At 42.6% G+C, this 20,059-nt stretch overlaps 1 protein-coding gene across 2 annotated transcripts in view; it reads left to right on the top strand.

The window, feature by feature from the left end:
• LOC132526842 (glucoside xylosyltransferase 2) overlaps positions 1 to 20,059 on the top strand; it is a 154,739-nt gene that overhangs the window by 65,020 nt on the left and 69,660 nt on the right. The window contains exons 6-7 of one of the 2 annotated variants that reach the window (XM_060161342.1): positions 9,373 to 9,545; positions 15,066 to 15,429. In XM_060161342.1, coding sequence (XP_060017325.1) covers positions 9,373 to 9,545; positions 15,066 to 15,248 — 356 coding nt within the window. In that variant the 3' untranslated portion in view covers positions 15,249 to 15,429. Of the gene's footprint in view, positions 1 to 9,372; positions 9,546 to 15,065; positions 15,430 to 20,059 lie in introns of those variants that run through there. The other variant, XM_060161345.1, reaches the window with a different exon arrangement.

Genomic DNA, 20,059 nt, shown 5'->3' with positions numbered 1-20,059 from the left:
AGGGGATGTGTTGGCTGTTCGTTTGTGGCATGTTTTAATCCATTTCACTTTGATAGCAACAGGGATCAACGGGGATTTGAAAGTCTGCCCCTCCTTTTTCTTCTAAAGCGGATTTCATCTTTTTTTCTAGGTGTAGTTATACTGAGTAGGACTCTTGGCTACAAATAAAAGGTCCCTGGAGCTAGTCTAAGCACAAAGGGTACTTTTTTTTTAATAAGCAAACTGGTGTCCTGTAGAAACCTAGGGCAGAAAGGCCAGCAGGCTGGGCCCAGGACCTAAAGCAGGAGAGGCAAAAGGAAGAGGGACCCAGGTTGGACTTTCCTTCTCCTGGTGAGACTGTGTATTCCTCTCTTTGAAGGTTCTCATTCTGTGCTCAAAGCAAAGTACCAAGGTTTCATGCTCCACGTCCAGCCATATGGAAAGACTAACTTCATCCCAGTTCCAAATTCCTGGGGGAGAAATCACATGTTGGCAGTGTGGGTCCCCTAGGCCAGGAGCGTGGAGCTAAGGAATCATGGCTGACATTGATTATTTACTGAGTGTCAGGTGCTCTTCTGAGCATTTTCTTATTTAATCCTCGCAACAACCCTGAGAATAGAATCCCCGTATTATAGACAAAGGTACCAAGGGAAAGAGAGTTAAATAATTTGTGGTATAGCCAATGAGTGCCAGAGCAGGGGCGCAAACCCAGGCCACTCCAACTCTGGCCCCAGGTATTTGGGGGTGAGGGGAAGGTCCCAGAGGAGGGGGGATTCTAGAGAGCTGGGCACGTTTCCCCAAATGCGTCTCTCTCTCCTGCATTATTTCTGCCCTTTAAATATTGCATTTTTTCCTCTGTGTTGTGTGGCTTAAACTCTCTTCCATGAGCCTATCTGTCCATATTCCCAAACTGAGGAGTTCAAAACATTTGCATAGTTGCCTCCGCAGAAATCCTCTTAGCCTGTTGCAGATTATTTGAGGACGTGATCAGTGAGTAAATAACACTCAAAGACGGTCGCAAGCAGCTCTGCCCTTAGATGCGAGCCCCTTGTCTTTAATCAGGGCTGAAAACCAGCTGAGTTTAATGGCGTCACACTGCCCGTCTCAGGTCCACTGAGTACAAGGATATTATAAAATAATTAGGAAGTTGTTCTGAATCTTGGGTCTGAGCAGTAGCAAGTAAATAACGGAGCTTCCTAACTTTGGATCAGTGAGTATTAGGGAATTCCTGGATTGTTCTTTGTATGGTCTGCCCTTGATCTTGCATACTTTATCCAGGTACTTTATCAAACATGAGCTCTTTGACCTGAAATCCAGTGATATCCATCACATTGAAAGGTTTTTCTTTGTTTATATTCATTGGGATCATTTTCTATAAACCAGAACTAACTATATTTGAAAAAAAAAAAAAGTGTGTCACTTTTATCCCTGGAAAGGAGAGAGAGAGAATTGGCCATGACTCAGGAGATAAACATGCTTATTGTTATGATTCTTTGGGTTGCCATTGGCGAAGCAATACACACAGAACCCAAGCCCGTATCTAGAATGTTTTTACTATTAGAGCCTCTCGTAGCCAATCCCATCGATTTTAAAATGTGTTTAAAAGCCATTAGCTTAAAAATGTTTTAAAACTCATGCTATATAATTAGATAGTAAATGCCTGTGGGTGTGTAATTGCCGTGCTGGGTACTAGACTGACTCACAAGAAGACAGCTGAAGCCCATGGGGGACATGCAGGTAGCTCATCCCACAGGACATTTCCTGGCAGGTGAGCCAAGGCAGCTTCTTCAAGGGGTGAAAGACTGAACTCACATATTTACAGGTGAATTTGAGTCAAGAGCAGACTTCTGTAGAAAGGGTAGATTTGACAAGGGCTAAAAGAGAAGCCTATGTAGAAAGATATGCTTGGATTCATGCGCTTAGGTTGCAGGGAATACAACTTAACTCAGACCAGCTAAGTAAAGGGCCAGGTGCCAGTCCCATGAACACATGGGTCAGATCATGCCAGGCCTCATGAGAACCATCTCTGGGCGGCTGCTCAGGATCAAAGCTCATTTCTTCATCCCTCAGAGTCCTCACGGTGTATGTTGTGTTGCTTGTCTTCATGCCCATCTGATTCCATTCCATCTGTCCGGCAATAATGTCTGCTTGTACATGGCCCAACCCCAAGTCAGCACAACCTTACAAGCCCATGCCAGTGATGATGGGTTGTCTAGGTTTCTTAATTCGGATTCTTGAAGGTAAGAGAGAGAGGGGGGTGGGGGGTTGGCCTGTCCCAGCCTATTAACTGATTCCCAGCCCAGCTATGAACTGGTTCTCTTTCGATGGGGAGACCACCCTTGATCCGGTCATCAGGGGCCAGGAGAGCAAGAGCACATGGCATTTTCCTCTCTCAAACATGAACACCGAGGTCTGTCCCTTCTTTCAGAGCAATTTCTAGAAAAGTGGGGGTGGCCAGGGGAAGAAATGAAACCAGCCAAGTTTAGATGACAAGGCAGGGCATCCAGCCAGATGAGAAGCGCTAGGGCTCTGTCCACGAAGAGAGAGAAGAGCTGAAAGGCGCATGGAATGTACATAGATCGTCCATGAGTTGAATGTGATACTAGGGAGTCGGGAGGGTTTGCTAGGGCCACAGAGAGCAGGACACACAGTCCCATGGAACAGGCCTCTTCAGAGGCCCTGTCAGGCCTTGCTCTCATCCTGCCTGGGTGTGCAACCACACTATATACTCACCTCACCAAAAGCTTCCAGCAGCTGGTAGTTGTGAATGTGTTTTGGGGTGGACAGGCCCAATTATCTGGTTTTAGGACTGTCCTGGAAAACTGGAAACAGATCATTGTTTTGGGAGTCTGAGAAGTTCATGAGCTCTGATGCGAAGCTCAAGAATGAAGATCGTAGGGTCCTTGTGAGAAGGAGTTACGTCTACTTTGTCTTCATTGAGTGATTCCAGTGGGAGGGTTAGTGCCTTAACTGGAGTTGATCTTCAGAGGTGTTGGCTGGTTGGAGGAATGGGATTAAGAGACTGGAATGGAAGAAGGAAGGAAATGGAAGAGAAAGAGCACAGCCAGGAAAGTGAGAGGAAGGGATGTTGGGGAGAGAAAGGAGAGGGAGAAAGCAGAGAAAGGGGAAAGATACAGAGGGTAGAGGAACGTATACGCTTTGATTCTCCCATTCATTCAGTGGATATCTTTTGAGCACCTACCTGCTAGGTGCCAGCCACAGGGCTAGGCAGAGGGGATGCGGCGGCATGCAGAGGAGACAGAGTCTCTACTTTTACAAAACCTACCTTGTTTTGGGAGAGGTCAGCTTCCAAAGAGTAACAATGAGTCATTCAAAATCACAAATTGTGATCAGTGCTATGAAGGAAACAAACAAGAGGTTGAGAGAGCCACTGTCAAGGCTGGGGAGAGAGGGTTCCATCTTTAAATTGTGTGATCAGAGACATCTTCTTGGAGGAATGAATTGCCCTTTTCTGGAACAAGGTACATTCTGGAAGAAGGAAGAAGAGGAGTCTGGGAAAGCTCAGTTGCAGAATGAGACATTAAAAAACAAAGCAGAACAAACAAAACGCTCTGAGTCGTGCAAACAGCCTCCGTTCTGTTGATACAGTGTAGTAAGTAAGTAGCAAGCCTATTCCACCAGGAAGTTAAAATGATCAGACATAAACTATTCCATAATCTTAGAGACCCCAAGAGTAGGAAATGATCAGAAATGTAAGGAGCAATCAATTCACACAGTACTTTGCAAGTAGTTAGGAGGCTCTGGAAATAAACGTAGACTCTGGAAAAGGATCGCTAAGGGATTTCAGACTCATAAATAATCAATTACTGAGCTCCTTTATCTACATAAAATGGAGAGGAAAAATAGCAAAGACCCAGGGTTTGAAGAGAGGTTGGCTTGAAAAAAATGTTTTTAATAAATTGCAGTGTTTTGAGGCTTTGGAATTTAAAAACCGTTCACTGTATTATTTCCTCAGCAGCAGAAAAAAATAACCTGCACATTTCACCATGCTGTCATTTTTAAACATTAGATTTTGACAGCCATGATAATCTTGCTTAAACTCGATTCGTTTCGGTATAGTTATTCATCGTGTGCCAAATAACCATCATTAATCCACGCTCCGTGTTCATCAGCTGCTGTACAGAGGTTTTCCATCTTCAGCCCAGCCCAGGGTGCTGGTGTAGCCCCTCTCCTCCTCCTTGCCCCCATGGAGAAGGAGATTTTGCAGTGTAACCCACGCCAAATGTATCTGTGAATAAAAAGGCACATCTGTTATTTTTACCTATGCACTCTTTTTTTTTTTAATTGGAGTATAATTGCTTTACAATGTCGTGTTAGTTTCTGCTGTACAGTGAAGTGAATCAGCTATATGTATACAGACATCCCCCAGCCTTGGGCCTCCCTGCCCCGCCCATCCCACCCATCTAGGTCATTACAGAGCACGGAGCTGAGCTCCCTGTGCTACACAGCAGGTTCCCACTAGCTATCTGTTTTACACATGGTAGTGTATTTATGTCAAACTTTATCTCCCACTTCATCCCACCCTAACCCTTCCCCTCTGTGTCTACACGTCCATTGTCTACTTCTGCGGCTCTATTCCTGCCCTGCAAATAGGTTCATCTAAATGTCCACCTGTGCACTCTTGATTGCCCTTTCTTTTAGTAACAGCACGCAGTTCTCTCAGGGGAATTACTCTTCCCCCATTGCATGCAGTCTTAGAGCCCTGCCCGCCCCTGACTCGCAGACCATCACTAGTCAGACCATCTCCTGGGAACCTGAGTCTGGGAATCCAAGAGCAGAAAGTGGGCAAGGCTGGTCCATCCTGGCAGCAATGCCGAGAAGCTGACATTAATTAGTCCCCACACCCAGATCCCAGGAGCCACCCCACTTCCTGCCCCAATTCAGCTTTCCCTCTGATTTTTTGAGCTACCTCCTCTCTTTCCAAAGGAAAAAAAATATTTTTTGCCTCACATGCTAGAATCAAAGTTGATTACTTGCAACCTAATAAAGATTTATATATCTTGAATATTTTAGGACAAAGCAGTCTATTTATATAACAACTTTCCTACCATTATCTTACCTCTTTGAAGAAATCGAGTTTGCCCCCCCCCCAAAAAAATGAAATGCTTTATCTTTTCTAAAACACACTCTGATTTCCAAACTCTTCGCCATGATCAGGCCATTTTCTCCTCCTCAAATGCTCTTCCAGGCTTCTATTTCTAACTGTCAGAATCCTATCCTTACTATATAAGTCTAAGTTTAAGTAAAGCTTTACCAAAATGCCTTCCTTTTATAAACTCTGATAAAAAATGTTCATTTCTAAAAAAAAAAAAAGTTCATTTCTGTACTATCTCCCTTAGAAGAGTGTAAATTCCCGAAGGGCAGGGGCAGTGCCATATCACCCAGTGACACCAATGCCTTGCATTGTGGTGAACAAATACTTGTTTCAGTTCTATTCTCACGGAATTTCACGTTTCTTCCTCTGGAAAATTGTGAAGGGAAGGTAAACACGTGAATTGAATTCTGTCTGGGACCGAATTTCACATGTGATATTCAGTAGCTGTGGTTCCTAGCTGATCTTCGGGAAATCTACAAACCCCTAAATTTGTAAGCAGATATTCTTCATATATTTTTCCAAAGACAGAGTCTAAAGCTTTCATTAGATTCTCAGAGAGATCTGTGACTCATAAAAGGTTAAGAAAGTCTGGCCACCTGCATGTCTAGAGGCAATTGGTGTAAAACATTTACCACCAATGTGCTATGTGTCTAGAAGGATGCCAGGCTCATTCCATTTAAGTTACCTTGTTTTATCCTTCTAGTAGCCTAATGCAATAGTTCTTGTTATGGCAATAGCAATGATAATAGTAATGATCACAGCTTACATTTACGGGGTGTACCTTCTGTGTGCAGTGAGCACTGTTCCAAGTACTTCTATATATGAACTCATTTAATACTTCCCCAAATCCTACGAGTGATATTTACAATTCTTCCCCTTTTACAGATAATGAAACTGAGGCCCAGAAAAATCATGCCATTTGCTTGAGTTCATGCAACTAATGGCAGAGTTTTGTACTGAAACCCAACAGCTTGACTCTAAAGCTTGCTTCTTAGCCACTCTGCTGTTAGGTCACAGCTAACACGTGGTAGAGCTGGGATTCAAATCTGCATCATTTAACTTCTCTTCAGTGCTTCTAAACTGAGGCCAAGGGTTTCAGCAACTCACCCAAGTTTTTAGAACTAGGAGGTGGTAGAAGCCAACTTTGAACCTACCTGTCTTATTACAAAGCCTTTCGGAAGAATGTCAGTAAAGTAGGTGTTAACTCTTCACTAAATGTTTGACAGAATTCGCCCATGAAGGCATCTGGTCCTGGACTTCTGTTTGTTGGAAGATTTTTTAATCACAGTTTCAATTTCAGTACTTGTGATTGGTCTGTTCATAGTTTCTGTTTCTTCCTGGTTCAGTCTTGGAAGAATTTGTCCTTTCTAAGAATTTGTCCATTTCTTCCAGGTTATCCATTAATTGGCATGTAGTTGCTTGCAGTAGTCTCTTATGATCCTTTGTATTTCTGTGGTGTCCGTTGTACCTTCTCCTTTTTCATTTCTAATTTTATTGATTTGAGTCCTCTCCCTTTTTTTCTTGATGAGTCTGGCTCAGGGTTTATCGATTTTGTTTATTTTCTCAAAGAACCAGCTTTTAGTTTCAGTGATCTTTGCTCTTGTTTTCTTCATCTCTATTTCATTTATTTCTGCTCTGATCTTTATGACTTCTTTCCTTCTACTACCTTTGGGTTTTGTTTGTTCTTCTTTCTCTAGTTCCTTTAGGTGTAAGGTTAGGTCGTTTATTTGAGATTTTTCTTGTTTCTTGAGGTAAAATTGTATTGCTATAAACTTCCCTCTTAGAACTGCTTTTGCTGCATCCCATAGGTTTTGGATTGTCATATTTTCGTTGTTATTTGTCTCTAGGTATTTTTTGATTTCCTATTTGATTTCTTCAGTGATCCATCAGTTATTTAGTAACATATTGTTTAGACTCTATGTCTTTGTGTTTTGCCTTTGAGTGATGCCCTCATTGGGCTCGGTCCTCTAAGGAGGCTGCAAAGAGAGGAAAAGTTTTCTTTTTGTAATAGAGTCCTTAAACTACTTAGGAAGAGGCAAAAAACCTTCATCACCAATCTTAAACTCCATGAAGGCAGGACCTGTACACATAGCAGGCATTTGATAAATATTTGTTCATTCCATCAATCCATGCGTTTATAAAAACAGAGGTAGTGTCTAGGGCAATTCATTCAGGAGAGAATACTGGCAGGTGCTTAAGCGGGGACTGCAAATCCCAATGGCCGGGCAGGTATCAGAAAGGAGTGAGGTGACTCATGGGATTAAAAACAAGGCAGCTATTGGGCTGGGGTCAGGTCATAGTTCAGAAGCACAAAAGCATGTTTAGATATTTTCACTCCCACTATCCTCACATCCACCCTCTTCACGGAAGTGCAGCAAAGTCACACAACTAATAGAGGAGTTGGGATTCAGCTTGATAGTATAACTTCATGATGAGCACCGCTCTCTCCCAGCTGTGGATTATGTATGCGCAAGCGTGGAGGTGAATGCAGGTAAGGGAAACATCCTGGTGGAATGGAGTTCTCCCAAGAAAAGGAAAATCTCATAGTGTGTTGTGAACAGTTAGGAATTAGAGGGTGCTTGGATGTCACAGCAGTCTGTGAGTTTTATATTTTGTTTTGTTTTGTGGCCGCGCCACACGGCTTGCGGGATCTTAGTTCCACAACCAGGGATTGAACCTGCGCCCTCGGCAGTGAAAGCTCCAAGTCCTAACCCCTGGACTGCCGGGGAATTCCCCAGTGGCATGTGATTTCTGAATGGTAGAAATATTACACACCATCTGCCAGAGGGGATGTGTGATGACGTCTTCATTCTTTGCTTTCCATCTCGAAGGTTTCTGTAAATAACCTCTAAGCAGGGGTCCTTTCCATGAGAAGGGAATGACATCAACCCAACCAACAAGCACATCTTTATGACGCTCTTCTGACACTGGTAATTGATTTGCTCTAAGCCTTCTGTGCTGTCACTCGGGGCCTTTCTTATGGTCAGTGGCACACGTTTGCAGAGAACTTTGATCCATCCTCCTCTAGCCCCGGCCCTTAAAGGCACCAGGAAGGAGGAGCCAGGAAGCTCAGGGGTTATGAGCTTACTGCTGATTTTATAATCCCTCGTCACCAAGAAGAAATTTACTGAGTGCATCAGGATTAGAGCAGAGTTTCTCGACCTTGGCACGACTGCAGTGGTGGGGCTTGCTGTTCACTGAGGGTATTTATAGCATCCTGGCCTCTACCCACCAGATGCCAGTAGCAGCCTCGTCATGTATGACGAACAATGTCTCCCTCCAAACACTGCCAGGTGGTCCCGGGAGACTGCAGGGTAGCATCACCCCTGGCTAAGAACCACAGGCTTAGAGATGCAAACACGCACAAGGACACACGTGCACATGCTCACCCACAGTGTATATAGTCACCTGGACAGGGGGACTTCTTTTTGTGTTGCTTTTTGTTGTTGTTTTCCTATTGTATTTTGTTTGTTGTTTTTTTCCTTCACTTTGTTTCTGTTGGTTGGTTGCTTTTTTTTTTTTGCGGTACGTGGGCCTCTCACCATTGTGCCCTCTCCCGTTGCAGAGCACAGGCTCCGGATGCACAGGCCCAGCGGCCACAGCTCACGGGCCCAGCAGCTCTGCGGCATGTGGGATCCTCCCGGACCGGGGCACGAACCCGTGTCCCCTGCATCAGCAGGCAGACTCCCAACCACTGCGCCACCAGGGAAGCCCTGGTTGGTTGCTTTTGAATCTGAAGAAGAACATTTGCTTCAATCTTGACTCTAATTTTTCAAGTTGGTCCATTTCACAAAACCTTTTCAAAGAGTTGATTGTAACTGCTAATGCTATGGACCACTGCCGTGTGCTTGTCAGTCTGCTATGCATTTTACATGAGCTTTTTAAAAATTGAATCATCAGAATAACAGGGCAATCCTGTTACATCCATCTTGCGGATGAGGAAATTGAAACACAGGCCGGTTAAGTCACTGGACCCAGGTTGCACTGATTTTGAGTGACAGAGTTGGGATTCTGATCCAGGCTGTCTGCTGCCCTCATTTGCCTTCTTGTCTAAGATGCTATATTGCCCTCCTCTTTGGGGTGAAACCTCCAACATCACTAATGTGTGCTCCTTCAGTTCCTGATCTCAGAATATTGACAAACGTGGTAAACTCTGAGCTACAAGTCACAATCACAGTCACGCGCTTTGAAATCCCGTGTGGTGTGCAGTTTATGGAAACGTTGGTTTCGTCGCTGACACTGATTGTACACACATATCTTTCTCTTGTCACCACCAGAGTGTCTGTACGTGTTCCCCTGCCAGTGGAACTACCGTCCTGATCACTGCATGTACGGAAGCAATTGCAGAGCGGCCGAGCGGGAAGGCGTGTCTGTCCTGCATGGGAACCGAGGCGTCTACCATGATGAGAAGCAGCCAACTTTCAAAGCGCTCTATGAAGCAATCCGAGATGTAAGTGTGTTCTCACCCCCCATTCAGCAGACATGTACTTATCAGCATGAAGCAGTGCAGGTGCTGTGGTCACCCGTCCCTTTGAAGGCCAAATAATTCCCAGAAGCATTGAGTTCTACCGCTTTTCCCCAACCTCACTCACGCTACGTCACTCCATCCACTTGCCACCTGGTACTATACTTTGTCCACTCTTGACTTAATATTTCCAAGAAAGTCACTCATTTCTTTTTCTCTGAAATAAATTCGCTGAAGGAGGAAGTGTCCTATCAGACAGAGAAACCCTTGGTAACTGACTATACTGCTGAACTGAACGAATAAGCATTTTCAGAACTCTAATGGAAAACTCATGAATTCATAAAAGTGCTAACAAAAGATCAAGATGAAAACAAAAATTAATTACATGGGACTGAGTGAACTGATGAGGATGATTATAATTTTTGTGACTTTCTGTTTGAATTAAAAAAAAAATCCCCCCCCCCAAAAAGAAGAGAACAGTAAGCAAAAAAAAAAGAAAGAGAAACTCTGTGCTATTTGCCGTAATAAAGGGTCAGAGGTTAGGATATAGGTAATACAATAAAAATAAAATATTATTCAGCTCAAGCTAAGTGTGTTGCCTGGTTGCCAGCTCCACCCTATTGAACTAGCAGGTGTCGAGGTGGTCATTTAGGACAGCGGTCCCCAACCTTTTTGGCACCAGGGACGCATTACAAGGAAGACGATTTTTCCACGGATTGGGTGGGAGAGTGGGAGGGCGTGGGGGATGGTTCAGGCGGTAATGCCAGCGACGGGGAGCGGCACACGAAGCTTCGCTTGCTTGTCCACCGCTCACCTCCTGCTGTGCAGCCCGGCTCCTAACAGGCCGCGGACCGGTACCAGTCCAAGGACCAGGAGTTGGGGACTCCTGAGTTAGGACCAGGAGCCAAACCAAAGTGACAATCAAGTCTTTATTTATGGACTGCCACAGTGCAAGCAAGAGGCAAGAAGAGGCACCAGCTCTTGGTGGTCCATTTTTATCCACCAAAGGATGCTGGCTGAGGGTCAAGTGGCTGCAGGACCGAGGCAGGAATATCTCCTGAATAAAAGGCTTTTGCATCTTTACGGGCCCAGGAATCTTGGGGAAGAGGAGAGGGAAGGAAGAGGGGAGGAGGAGAAAGGTACCCCCCCCACACCTCCCAAAGGAGGCCTCCACATGGAGGTGCTTGGGGCAGGGATGCAAACGTGCGTATAAGCCAGGGTGGCTCATACACACAAAGAAAACTGCAGCTCGCTGCCATGCACCAAGTCTGGGAGGGCAGCTTTCCCCCGAGACATGCCAGACAGCCTTGTAATTGCCTCTGGCCGAGTGTGAAGATCACACCAACTATTCTGGCCTGGAGCTGAGGCCCCCTCTTACTCCCTTGAAGAGGTTGATTTTAGCAGGAGCAGTTAAGACCTATGTGAACTATCTTCTTGCAGTAACTGGGAAGGTCGAAAGGACCTTGCTTTGTGGTTCACCACCTAATATCACGTCAAGTACTGCCTGCTGGTACCTGCATCCCTCGCTTTGGGAAACACTGCTTTCCACATTGCCTTTCACCTTGAAGTTGGTGGGGCAGAACCAGCAACAACTGCTTTCAGAGATTTCCCTTTTGAAACTTTCATTCCAAAACGTAGAGTGTAGGGGTCGGCCAACTTGGGCCAAATAGTGGGCCAAATCTGGCCCGTTTTTGTAAGACATGTGGGGTAAGAATGGTTTCTTAAACAGTTGGGGAAAAAATGAACAGAAGAGTATTTCGTAACACAGGAAAGTTTTATGAAATTCAGATTTCTCTGTTCGTATAGTCTTATCGGGACACAGCAACAACTGTTCATGTTACGTATTGTCTGTGGTCACCGATATGCTACAAAGGCAAAGATGAGTAGCTGTGACAGACTGTACGGCCCACAGAGTCTGAAATATTTACTATCTAGCCCTTTACCGAAAAAATTTGCCAACCCCTGACAGAAGGCATGTAGATTTTATTAGAGGGTTTTTTCCTTGGGGATCTGGGAACCCTCATGATTCATGAAAAGGATTGGGCAGGAGTGAGGTGAGGGTGAATCCTGCAACACAGTAATGCATTTTTGCACGTATGAAAGTATGCCTTTTGCTAAGGAGAATCCCAGAGAATTCTAGTTCTGGAATCCCCAGAATTGTCTTCTGTGCAGGGAAAGAATTTCACGTGCCAATAAACTAACACCTCTTTTTTCTCCTGGGATTCCTGCTGTTGTTTCTCCAAAGCCAGGTGATTTAATTACACAGAAAATTTGTTCTGTACTTAGTGATATCACATTTAGATATTCAAACACTGACTACAGGTGCAAATCCATTCAGGAGTACAAATGGAAGGCAAATAAGAATGCAGCAGACGTGGACATCAGAGCCATGCCCCAGGTTGTTCTGTACTCTGTCAGCCCTGGCCTGCGATTGAGCAACTATGGTTCTAGAGTTACAATCGGTCTTGTTTGTTTTCTGGGTGGATCAGAAAGAGGGCCAAATAACTGTTTCATAAATGATTCTGCATAATACACTCACTGATTTTCCTCAGTTGGGACTAAAAAGACAATTTTCGTTCACGCATTTCAATCAGGACAGTCACTAACCCCATCCTGAAATTCAAGTAAATATAGACAGGCTTCATCATAAAAGACCTATTTCTCCACTTGCCACTGTGCACCCCAGTGCAGTGGAGTCAGGGCTTGGCTTTAGGCATCAACAGACCTGGCTTCAGGTCCCAATTTTGTCCCTTTCTGGTGATTAGTCATTAACTCTGTGCTCTTGACTTACTGAGCCTCAGTTTCCTCATCTGTGAAATGGGGATAATAATATTATCTACCTCATAAAACGTGTTGTGAGAATTCAACAAAATGATTGTTTTTACACTTTTAGTACAGCACCCAACATAGAGTTGTTCTCAATAATTAGAAGTTTCACACTCTTTTCTTTTCTTATCTTCTCCACATTTTCTCACTTGCTCTCTCCCTTCCCCTCTATAAATACTTTTCCTTTCTCTCTCTTTCGCTGTATGTCTCTTTCTTCCTTCATCTCTCTCTGAAAATATTCCTCCTGTCCCTCCCTCTTCCTTCTCTTCCCTCCCCTTCTCTCTCTCTCTCTCCCTCTCACATACACACACAAGCACACATACTCACATACCCTAACTCTGTGTGTATGTTTGTGTGAAGGGTAAGTGTGATCTCCCCCCATCATGACCCAAGGAAAATTATATACGAGGCAGACGTTCTGCCAGTAATTCTTTCAACAATCATCTCTGAAGAGCCTATTTTATGCAGGAACAATTCTAGGTTCTGGGAACTCAGAAGTCAACAAGACTGACAAAGCCCACTCCTCATGAAACGTATATTTTGGGTGAGGAAGCCAGACAGTACTCACATAAACGAAGAAATCAATAAAACTCTTACCAGATAGTGGAAGGTTAAGGCAGGGTGCTGGGCATCCAGGATGGGCAGCCAGGATGGAGAGGAAGGTTCACAAGCTCGGGTCCTCAGGGAGGCTTCTGCCAGCCTGAGCCTTGATCCCTGGGACAATCTGGGGAGAGATCCTGCCAAGTAGAAGAAATAACCTGGGAAAAGTCCCTGAGTCAGGAGTAAGTTTGTGTGCCCACCGACAGGGAAGAGGCCACAGTAACCAGAATGAACAGAAAAGGGAAGCGAGGAGGAGATGAGCAGGGAGAGTTCCGGGTCACATTGAACCTTTGGGGACAGGAGAGGGGTTGGAATCTTACTCTAATTGCAGCGGGAAGCCCCTGCAGGAAAACGACGTGCTCTGATTTATGCTTTAAAAATATCTCCGTGGTAACTTGGTGCAGGGGGTGCAAGAGTGAAAACAAAAAGGCTATCTATGAGACTTACTGCAGCCTTCCAGGTGAGAGATGGGGCTGGCGTGCACTTGGGTGGTGTCGGGAAGATGAGAGGCCGGACTCGGGATGTGCTGTAGAGGTAGAGTTTACGGTACTTGCTGTTGCACCAGGTGAAGGATGTGGGGGAAAGAGAGGAATCAAGCAGGGCTCCACAGTTTTGACCTATTCTGTTCCTGTCACTGGGGATACAGTGATGAAAAGGAGTTTATCAATGGTCTAAATTGTGCTGTGAAAGAAAAAGTGTTCCAAGCATGGTCTCGGACAGAACCCTCTTTTTTTGCATTACATAATGTGTAATCTCCTTCTGGGAAGAAATTCACATTTCTGATAAACATGCTTAAGCAATATTTCTGATGAACTTTAAGGGATTAAGACTTGTTCTAGGAAACTAGACACCCACCCACTCTGCTGTCAGGCAATAGTATCTGACTTTTCATCATTCTTATTTCCCTTTTGCTTTTTTCTCTAGTCTTTTTGTTTAGAATGTCCTTGCCAACAATGAATCTTTGACTTGACCTACTAGAGGCCTTTTCCCTTTCGACAAGACTGTAATAAAACTTCGACTCTTGTTCATAATTAGGTGGTCTGAAAGATTTATTTTGGGAAATACAGACACATTCCATAGGAAAACAAGATAATTTCTTTTTAAAGTCCAATATTAAGTGGAAAAAAACCGACAACCAATGTTTGGTACCTGAATTACTAAAATAAAGTTCACTGATGATACATTTCACTAGTAGTTGTTAAACTCTGAACTTCGTGAGATTACCATAGTTCCTTCGTTAAGATTGCTGCAAAGGCAAGATATATGAACAATTCAGTGTTGGTTTTTTTTTTTCTTTTTTGCGGTACGCGGCCCTCTCACCGCTGTGGCCTCTCCCGTTGTGGAGCACAGGCTCCGGACGCGCAGGCTCAGCGGCCATGGCTCACGGTCCCAGCCGCTCCGCGGCGTGTGGGATCTTCCCGGACCGGGGCACGAACCCGTGTCCCCTGCATCGGCAGGTGGACTCTCAACCACTGCGCCACCAGGGAAGCCCCAATTCAGTGTTTTATTGTAGTAGATTTCAAGTATCTACTTGAGTCTTTTTAAAAAATTTTATTGAAGTATATTGTTGATTTATAATGTTGTGTTAATTTCTTCTGTACACCAAAGTAACTCAGTTATACATATATGTATTCTTTTTCATATTCTTTTCCATTATGGGGTTTGTCACAGGATATTGAACATAGTTTCCCGCGCTATACAGTAGGACCTTTTTGTTTATACTTGAGTCTTGCTTCTACTCAGCAAGAGCATGCTATAGAATATCCTGTCCTGGGAAATATACTTCACTCAGATTTTAAGAGCTTTTAAAACCCAAATAAATCATCTTTTTTTTTTTAAGAGGTAAAGAAACAGGCCCCAAAAGGGTAAGTGATTGCCTGGGGTTGCACAGGACTGAATCAGGATTTGAACCTCGGTCCTCGGAGGTCCCTTCCTCTGTATCTAAAAACGTACCAAGCTGTGCCTGCATGTTTATATCAGTTCCCTGTGTCATTTCTCAGTAAGTTATTTGCGTTTTAAATGGCATTTCAGTAACTAAAATACACTTTTCTTTTTTTTTATTTTTAACTCATCTTTCAGTTTCCCTTTCAAGACAATCTCTTTCAATCCATGTATTACCCTCTTCAGCTGAAGTTTTTGGAGACTGTGCACACTTTATGTGGACGAATCCCACAAGTTTTTCTGAAGCAAATTGAGAAAACCATGAAAAGGGCTTATGAGAAACATGTCATCATCCATGTTGGCCCGAACCAGAGGCGCTGAGTATTTCCCATTGTCTCGAGTCAATTAGGCATCTCATGAACGAGGAAATACTCATCTGCAAGCTGCCTGGATCTCTTTTATGTGAATATTTCATGGTGCTCTATGACAACTAAGTTTAAAAAGACTTGTTAAATGTTGCTAAATCAGTTGCCCCTAAATGGAAATATGCTTTAATTTTTTTCTAAAGTGCTATTTATCTCTCTGTTTTTTTAAAAAAATGATATTTTTGCTCACTTAACACTGTTGAAGTAGGTCGAGCTAGCTGTGAAAAGGAACTCTTGTGAGCCTTCTGATTCCCAAGTGTCTGAGGCAATGTCAGTGGCATCTGATGTGGCACATTTTATCCACTTCTCTTGAGACTCTCTCTATGCAATGGGTTCGCCCCACCCCTTGTTATAAAAGTAATACATGCTTGTTGTAAAACAAATTTTTAAAACTTATAGAGAATATATAGGTCATTGGACCAAAATCAAGATGAGATTAGCCATAATCCTATTAACCAGGGAAAAAGATTTTTATTTTAGTGTAGTCCCTTCTAGCCTTTTTTTCCCTAGTTTTATATTTACTTGCGGTTGTCTTTTCCATCGTATAAACATGTATCTAAAACAGGTAGTCTAAGTGAAAGTGGGACCCTATGCTGAGATTTTTATGTAGGAAACTAAAAATTTAGACAAAAGGATGATGCCTGCAACCCTTTATTTAAAACACGTCTGGGACAGAGATCAGGGTTAGGAGACCGACCACCTGAGATGAGATTAAGGGAGCACAAGCCCTGCTCACACCCTAATCTTGTCAGAGGTCCCACCTCACCATTGTTATAAAACCCCTCATCAAATCCTCTGGGGTGGGGACACATAGTTTTTCAAGGCAGGAGTCTGCTGTATCCCCCCTTTGCCTGGCAAAGCAATAAAGCTATCCTTTTCTACTTCAAAAAAATACATCGGGGAGAAGCATTCGGATTTTAGCTAATTGGGCAGTGATAAAGGATGAAGCATATCTGGGGCTGTTTTTTAAGAAAAATTGTTCAGATTTTTCCAAATCGTAAGACATGTCTATGCAGCCACAGCTTCTGAAAGGAAATTCAGTAATTGTGTTAAACCTAAACGGTCTATTTAGCAGAGATGTGGTTTTGTGCTGACCCAGAGACAAAAGCATTTTATCTCTTACTTTGGTGGGTGTGGCCTTCTCTCTTTAAACTCTTGGGCAATAGGTGGAAATTAAAGGCCGACTTGGAATGTAATGTGTACAAATAAATAGTTCAGTGGATTCCACTGACCAGAAAATTCATCTTCCCACCAGCCTTAGAAAGGTCTCTCAAATTTTTTTTTTCTTCTCGAGGGTATTCTGGCTGTTAGCCAAGGTGTGTCTTATCACCTAGCTACAGTAGAGGAAGTTCGGTATTCTTTCCCCAAAGGAATCAAAGTTAATCCCTAGTTGCTCCTGTAGCTGCTATTAGCGTAAGGGCATTTTGCATAATGCTTTATTTATCTCAAAAAACGTGTGCTTAAATGATCTCCTTGATGTTTGCAACAACTTAGTGAACTTAGTAGGGGCCTGTATCATCTCCACTGGGCAAATAAGGAAATTGTAATACAAAGAAACAAATATATTCCATATAATTACTGTTCTGTAAGGCACACAGATGTGTATAGGATACATCCCGTTTCACAGAGAAATTTTTGAAAACAAAAATATTAAATATTTTTCATCACATATAGACAATGATCTGAAAGTATAAAATGAAAATTTTTGTTTTGGTAATGCAAATATGGTATCCGATAGATTGGAATCCAGTAGGATATCATAGGTTCTGTAACAGCAGAAAAGGTCTTACCCTGAAAAAAATATATGCAAGTCTCAGCACTACCGAAGAATATATAGGTATCAGTCAATATTAGTATGCAGCACCATTATGGTAGTAACAAATTTAAATCTAAAATGGTTGAGTAATAACCCATACTTTCCTTTTGATAAGTTGGGTGACCTGTGGTTTGTTATTTTTGTTAAGGGAAATTACCATTATGATGTGAAACTCTTATCTGTGCTGTTGTATTTTATGCTTCCTCATTTTACCACTGAAGGTGACATCATTCATTGTTTGATTTCTAAAGCATGTGGGGGGAATTTCGGGATTGTGTTTTGGACGGGGAAAATGCATTCTGTATCCCACAAATAGGATTTTGGTGAAAGAGCCAGGATGTGGAGATGATTCCCTGACTTCCATTCCAGTTTTCTTTCTCCTTGTTCAGCACAGCCAGCAAACCCCACAGATGTCACTCAGATTTGCTGGTGGCTCACAGACCTAAAGAAGTTCCTTTCCTCCTTTGGCAAGTCCCACAAAAAATCTGCAGATAAAGACATGGCATACAGCAATTCCTTTTCTTTTATGAGAGTCAGGTTTACCCACAACTCTCAATTGTGGGTTCTAGTCTGAAGATGCACAATAGGATTTCCAGCAAAGGTCAGTGATAGAACTCTAGAACATTCTAGAATGATGCATTATGAGACTGTGAAGCCTTAGAATTTGGTGTGGTTTTCTGCCTGGGAATTCCTTTGCTGTATCCTGAAATGTTAGGTGAGTTCGGTGGAGAATTTAGAAAAACTCTGATCTTCTAATCCCCATGCCAAAAAGTGCTAATTATTTCTTATAGTTAGGACGTTGCCATGAGGCAGTATTTTCTCTGCCTGTGATAATTTCCAGAAGGCTACGACATTAGCGCCTTTGAAATATGATAACCACAATTTGAATTCAGTGGACTCCTGAAACATGCAGTCTGTGGTCTGAAGTTTGCCAAAGGTTACATTGGCCCCTTTGGCACATCGAATCTGTGGGATGACCATGAGACGGGGCCTCTTCTGTCCTCCTATCTTCTCCTGTCCTCTCCTTGTTTCCTTTAAAATTCTGTTTAAGGCATGACTACAGAGTTCCACTGGAGAATGAAAGAACACTTTCTAATAGCAAAGTGTAGTTTTTTGGGTTTTTTTTTTTTTTTTTTTTGCGGTACGCGAGCCTCTCACTGTTGTGGCCTCTCCCGCTGCGGAGCACAGGCTCCGGAAGCGCAGGCTCAGCGGCCATGGCTCACGGGCCCAGCCACTCCACGGCATGTGGGATCTTCCCGGACCGGGGCACGAACCCGTGTCCCCTGCATCGGCAGGCGGACTCCCAACCACTGCGCCACCAGGGAAGCCCAAAGTGTAGTATTTTTGTGTGCATGGATATTAGAACTTTCAATAGCAGGGTCACTAGAAATGCTGACCATGTTTTTCTTGCTGAGTTTTTCTTTTCCCAATATAAATCTCTGAAATTGTGACTTACATCAGAAATTCCAGTATTTGAAATATTAACTGGCTAGAAAATCTAAGTTTTCTTTCAACTTCCAAGACAATTTAGCATTTAGGATATATTGCTCCAAGCTTAACTATTTATTTGAAACGTTTATTCCATATTCAGTGTTTCCACTGCAAATTGTTGTGACTTTTACTGAATTTATTATTGAAATGGATATTTATACAGACTTATAGAAGTTTGTGAGTATTTATTTCATTGCAGTTATGGTGTTTATAAAACAAGCAAACTGTACAAAACCTTACTCACAGTCACAAAATAGTGATCCAATAATGGAATAATCACTCCAACCCACCCTGAAGATGCCGCAACATACGTACAGATTTAGGGTTATGTATAAATATTGCCTGATACTTATACAAAAAAGATAAATCGCATGTATTGGATAAACCAAAATGAATATGATTTCATGACTGAATTCAGAAATATGTTGAATTCAGAAATATGTTGAATGCCATGAGAGTACAAATCATTATATCCTCATTTATTAGTATGGTAAGCAAGCTTTTTTATGTCTTTCTGTTTCTCTCCTACTTTTTCGTCTTCCTCTTTTTCATTTTTTCCTTTCCCTTCCTGTCTTTGATGTTAGCTTCTCAGTGGTACCAAGATGCTTGGCATTAGTGGCAGAGCCAGAGCACTTGGGGATCCCTGTGCAGGCAGAACTAACTTCTAATCCTGAAATCAGATCTTTATGATGAGAATTTTCCAAAAATTAAAAAAAAATGTACACAATACGTACAGACAGACAGACACACACACACACACACACACACACACACCCTCAAATGTTTTTAAAGAAAGACCCAGCATCTATTGTGCTCTGTGAACTGAAGAATCATAGATGGTGACACCTTAGGTGATATCATTTCACAATTGCCATGTTGGCGTTTAAAAAGCTGATGAGATTTCTCTGGCAAACAGAGAACTTTTCACAGGTCAGAACTGGAAATATTCTCTTGTGTCTTCAAGATAAAGCACTTTGTTTGTTTCACCATATGCATGAACATATAAGAATCAGGTGCAATTTCTGCTTCATCAGTTTTACATGTTTGTGTTGTAACTGAAAAGTGCACCAATTGTTTATAGCTCCCAAGGAGAACCTGAATGCATTTTTTATGTTGGAAAACTTATTTTTTAGTGATTTTTCTTTGGGACGAAATGAGCGTATGAAAGAACACTCCAAAGAAAAGGAATTATTACAGCAAATTAAAAGGAACATAAGTATTATGATTTAATTACTATCTTGTCTTTATAAATGCCATCTCCTGTTTTACTTTTTTTTAATTAAAAGCTTTTTAAAAAGTCTTGTCTTTTGGTGTTATTTTGGAAGTGTGTTACTTTTCTTTTGGAAGATTTCAAGTTTAACATTTTATAATATGAAATAGTAATATTTAAGGCCTTCCAGCTATTAAAAGAGATATTTGGTTTAGCAAGTAGTTTAGCCTGTTTTAAAAAAATCATTAAA

This window comes from Lagenorhynchus albirostris, chromosome 10 (assembly GCF_949774975.1).
Source record: "Lagenorhynchus albirostris chromosome 10, mLagAlb1.1, whole genome shotgun sequence".
NCBI classification, from domain to species: Eukaryota; Metazoa; Chordata; class Mammalia; order Artiodactyla; family Delphinidae; genus Lagenorhynchus; species Lagenorhynchus albirostris.
This window is presented reverse-complemented; position numbering and strand designations above follow the sequence as displayed.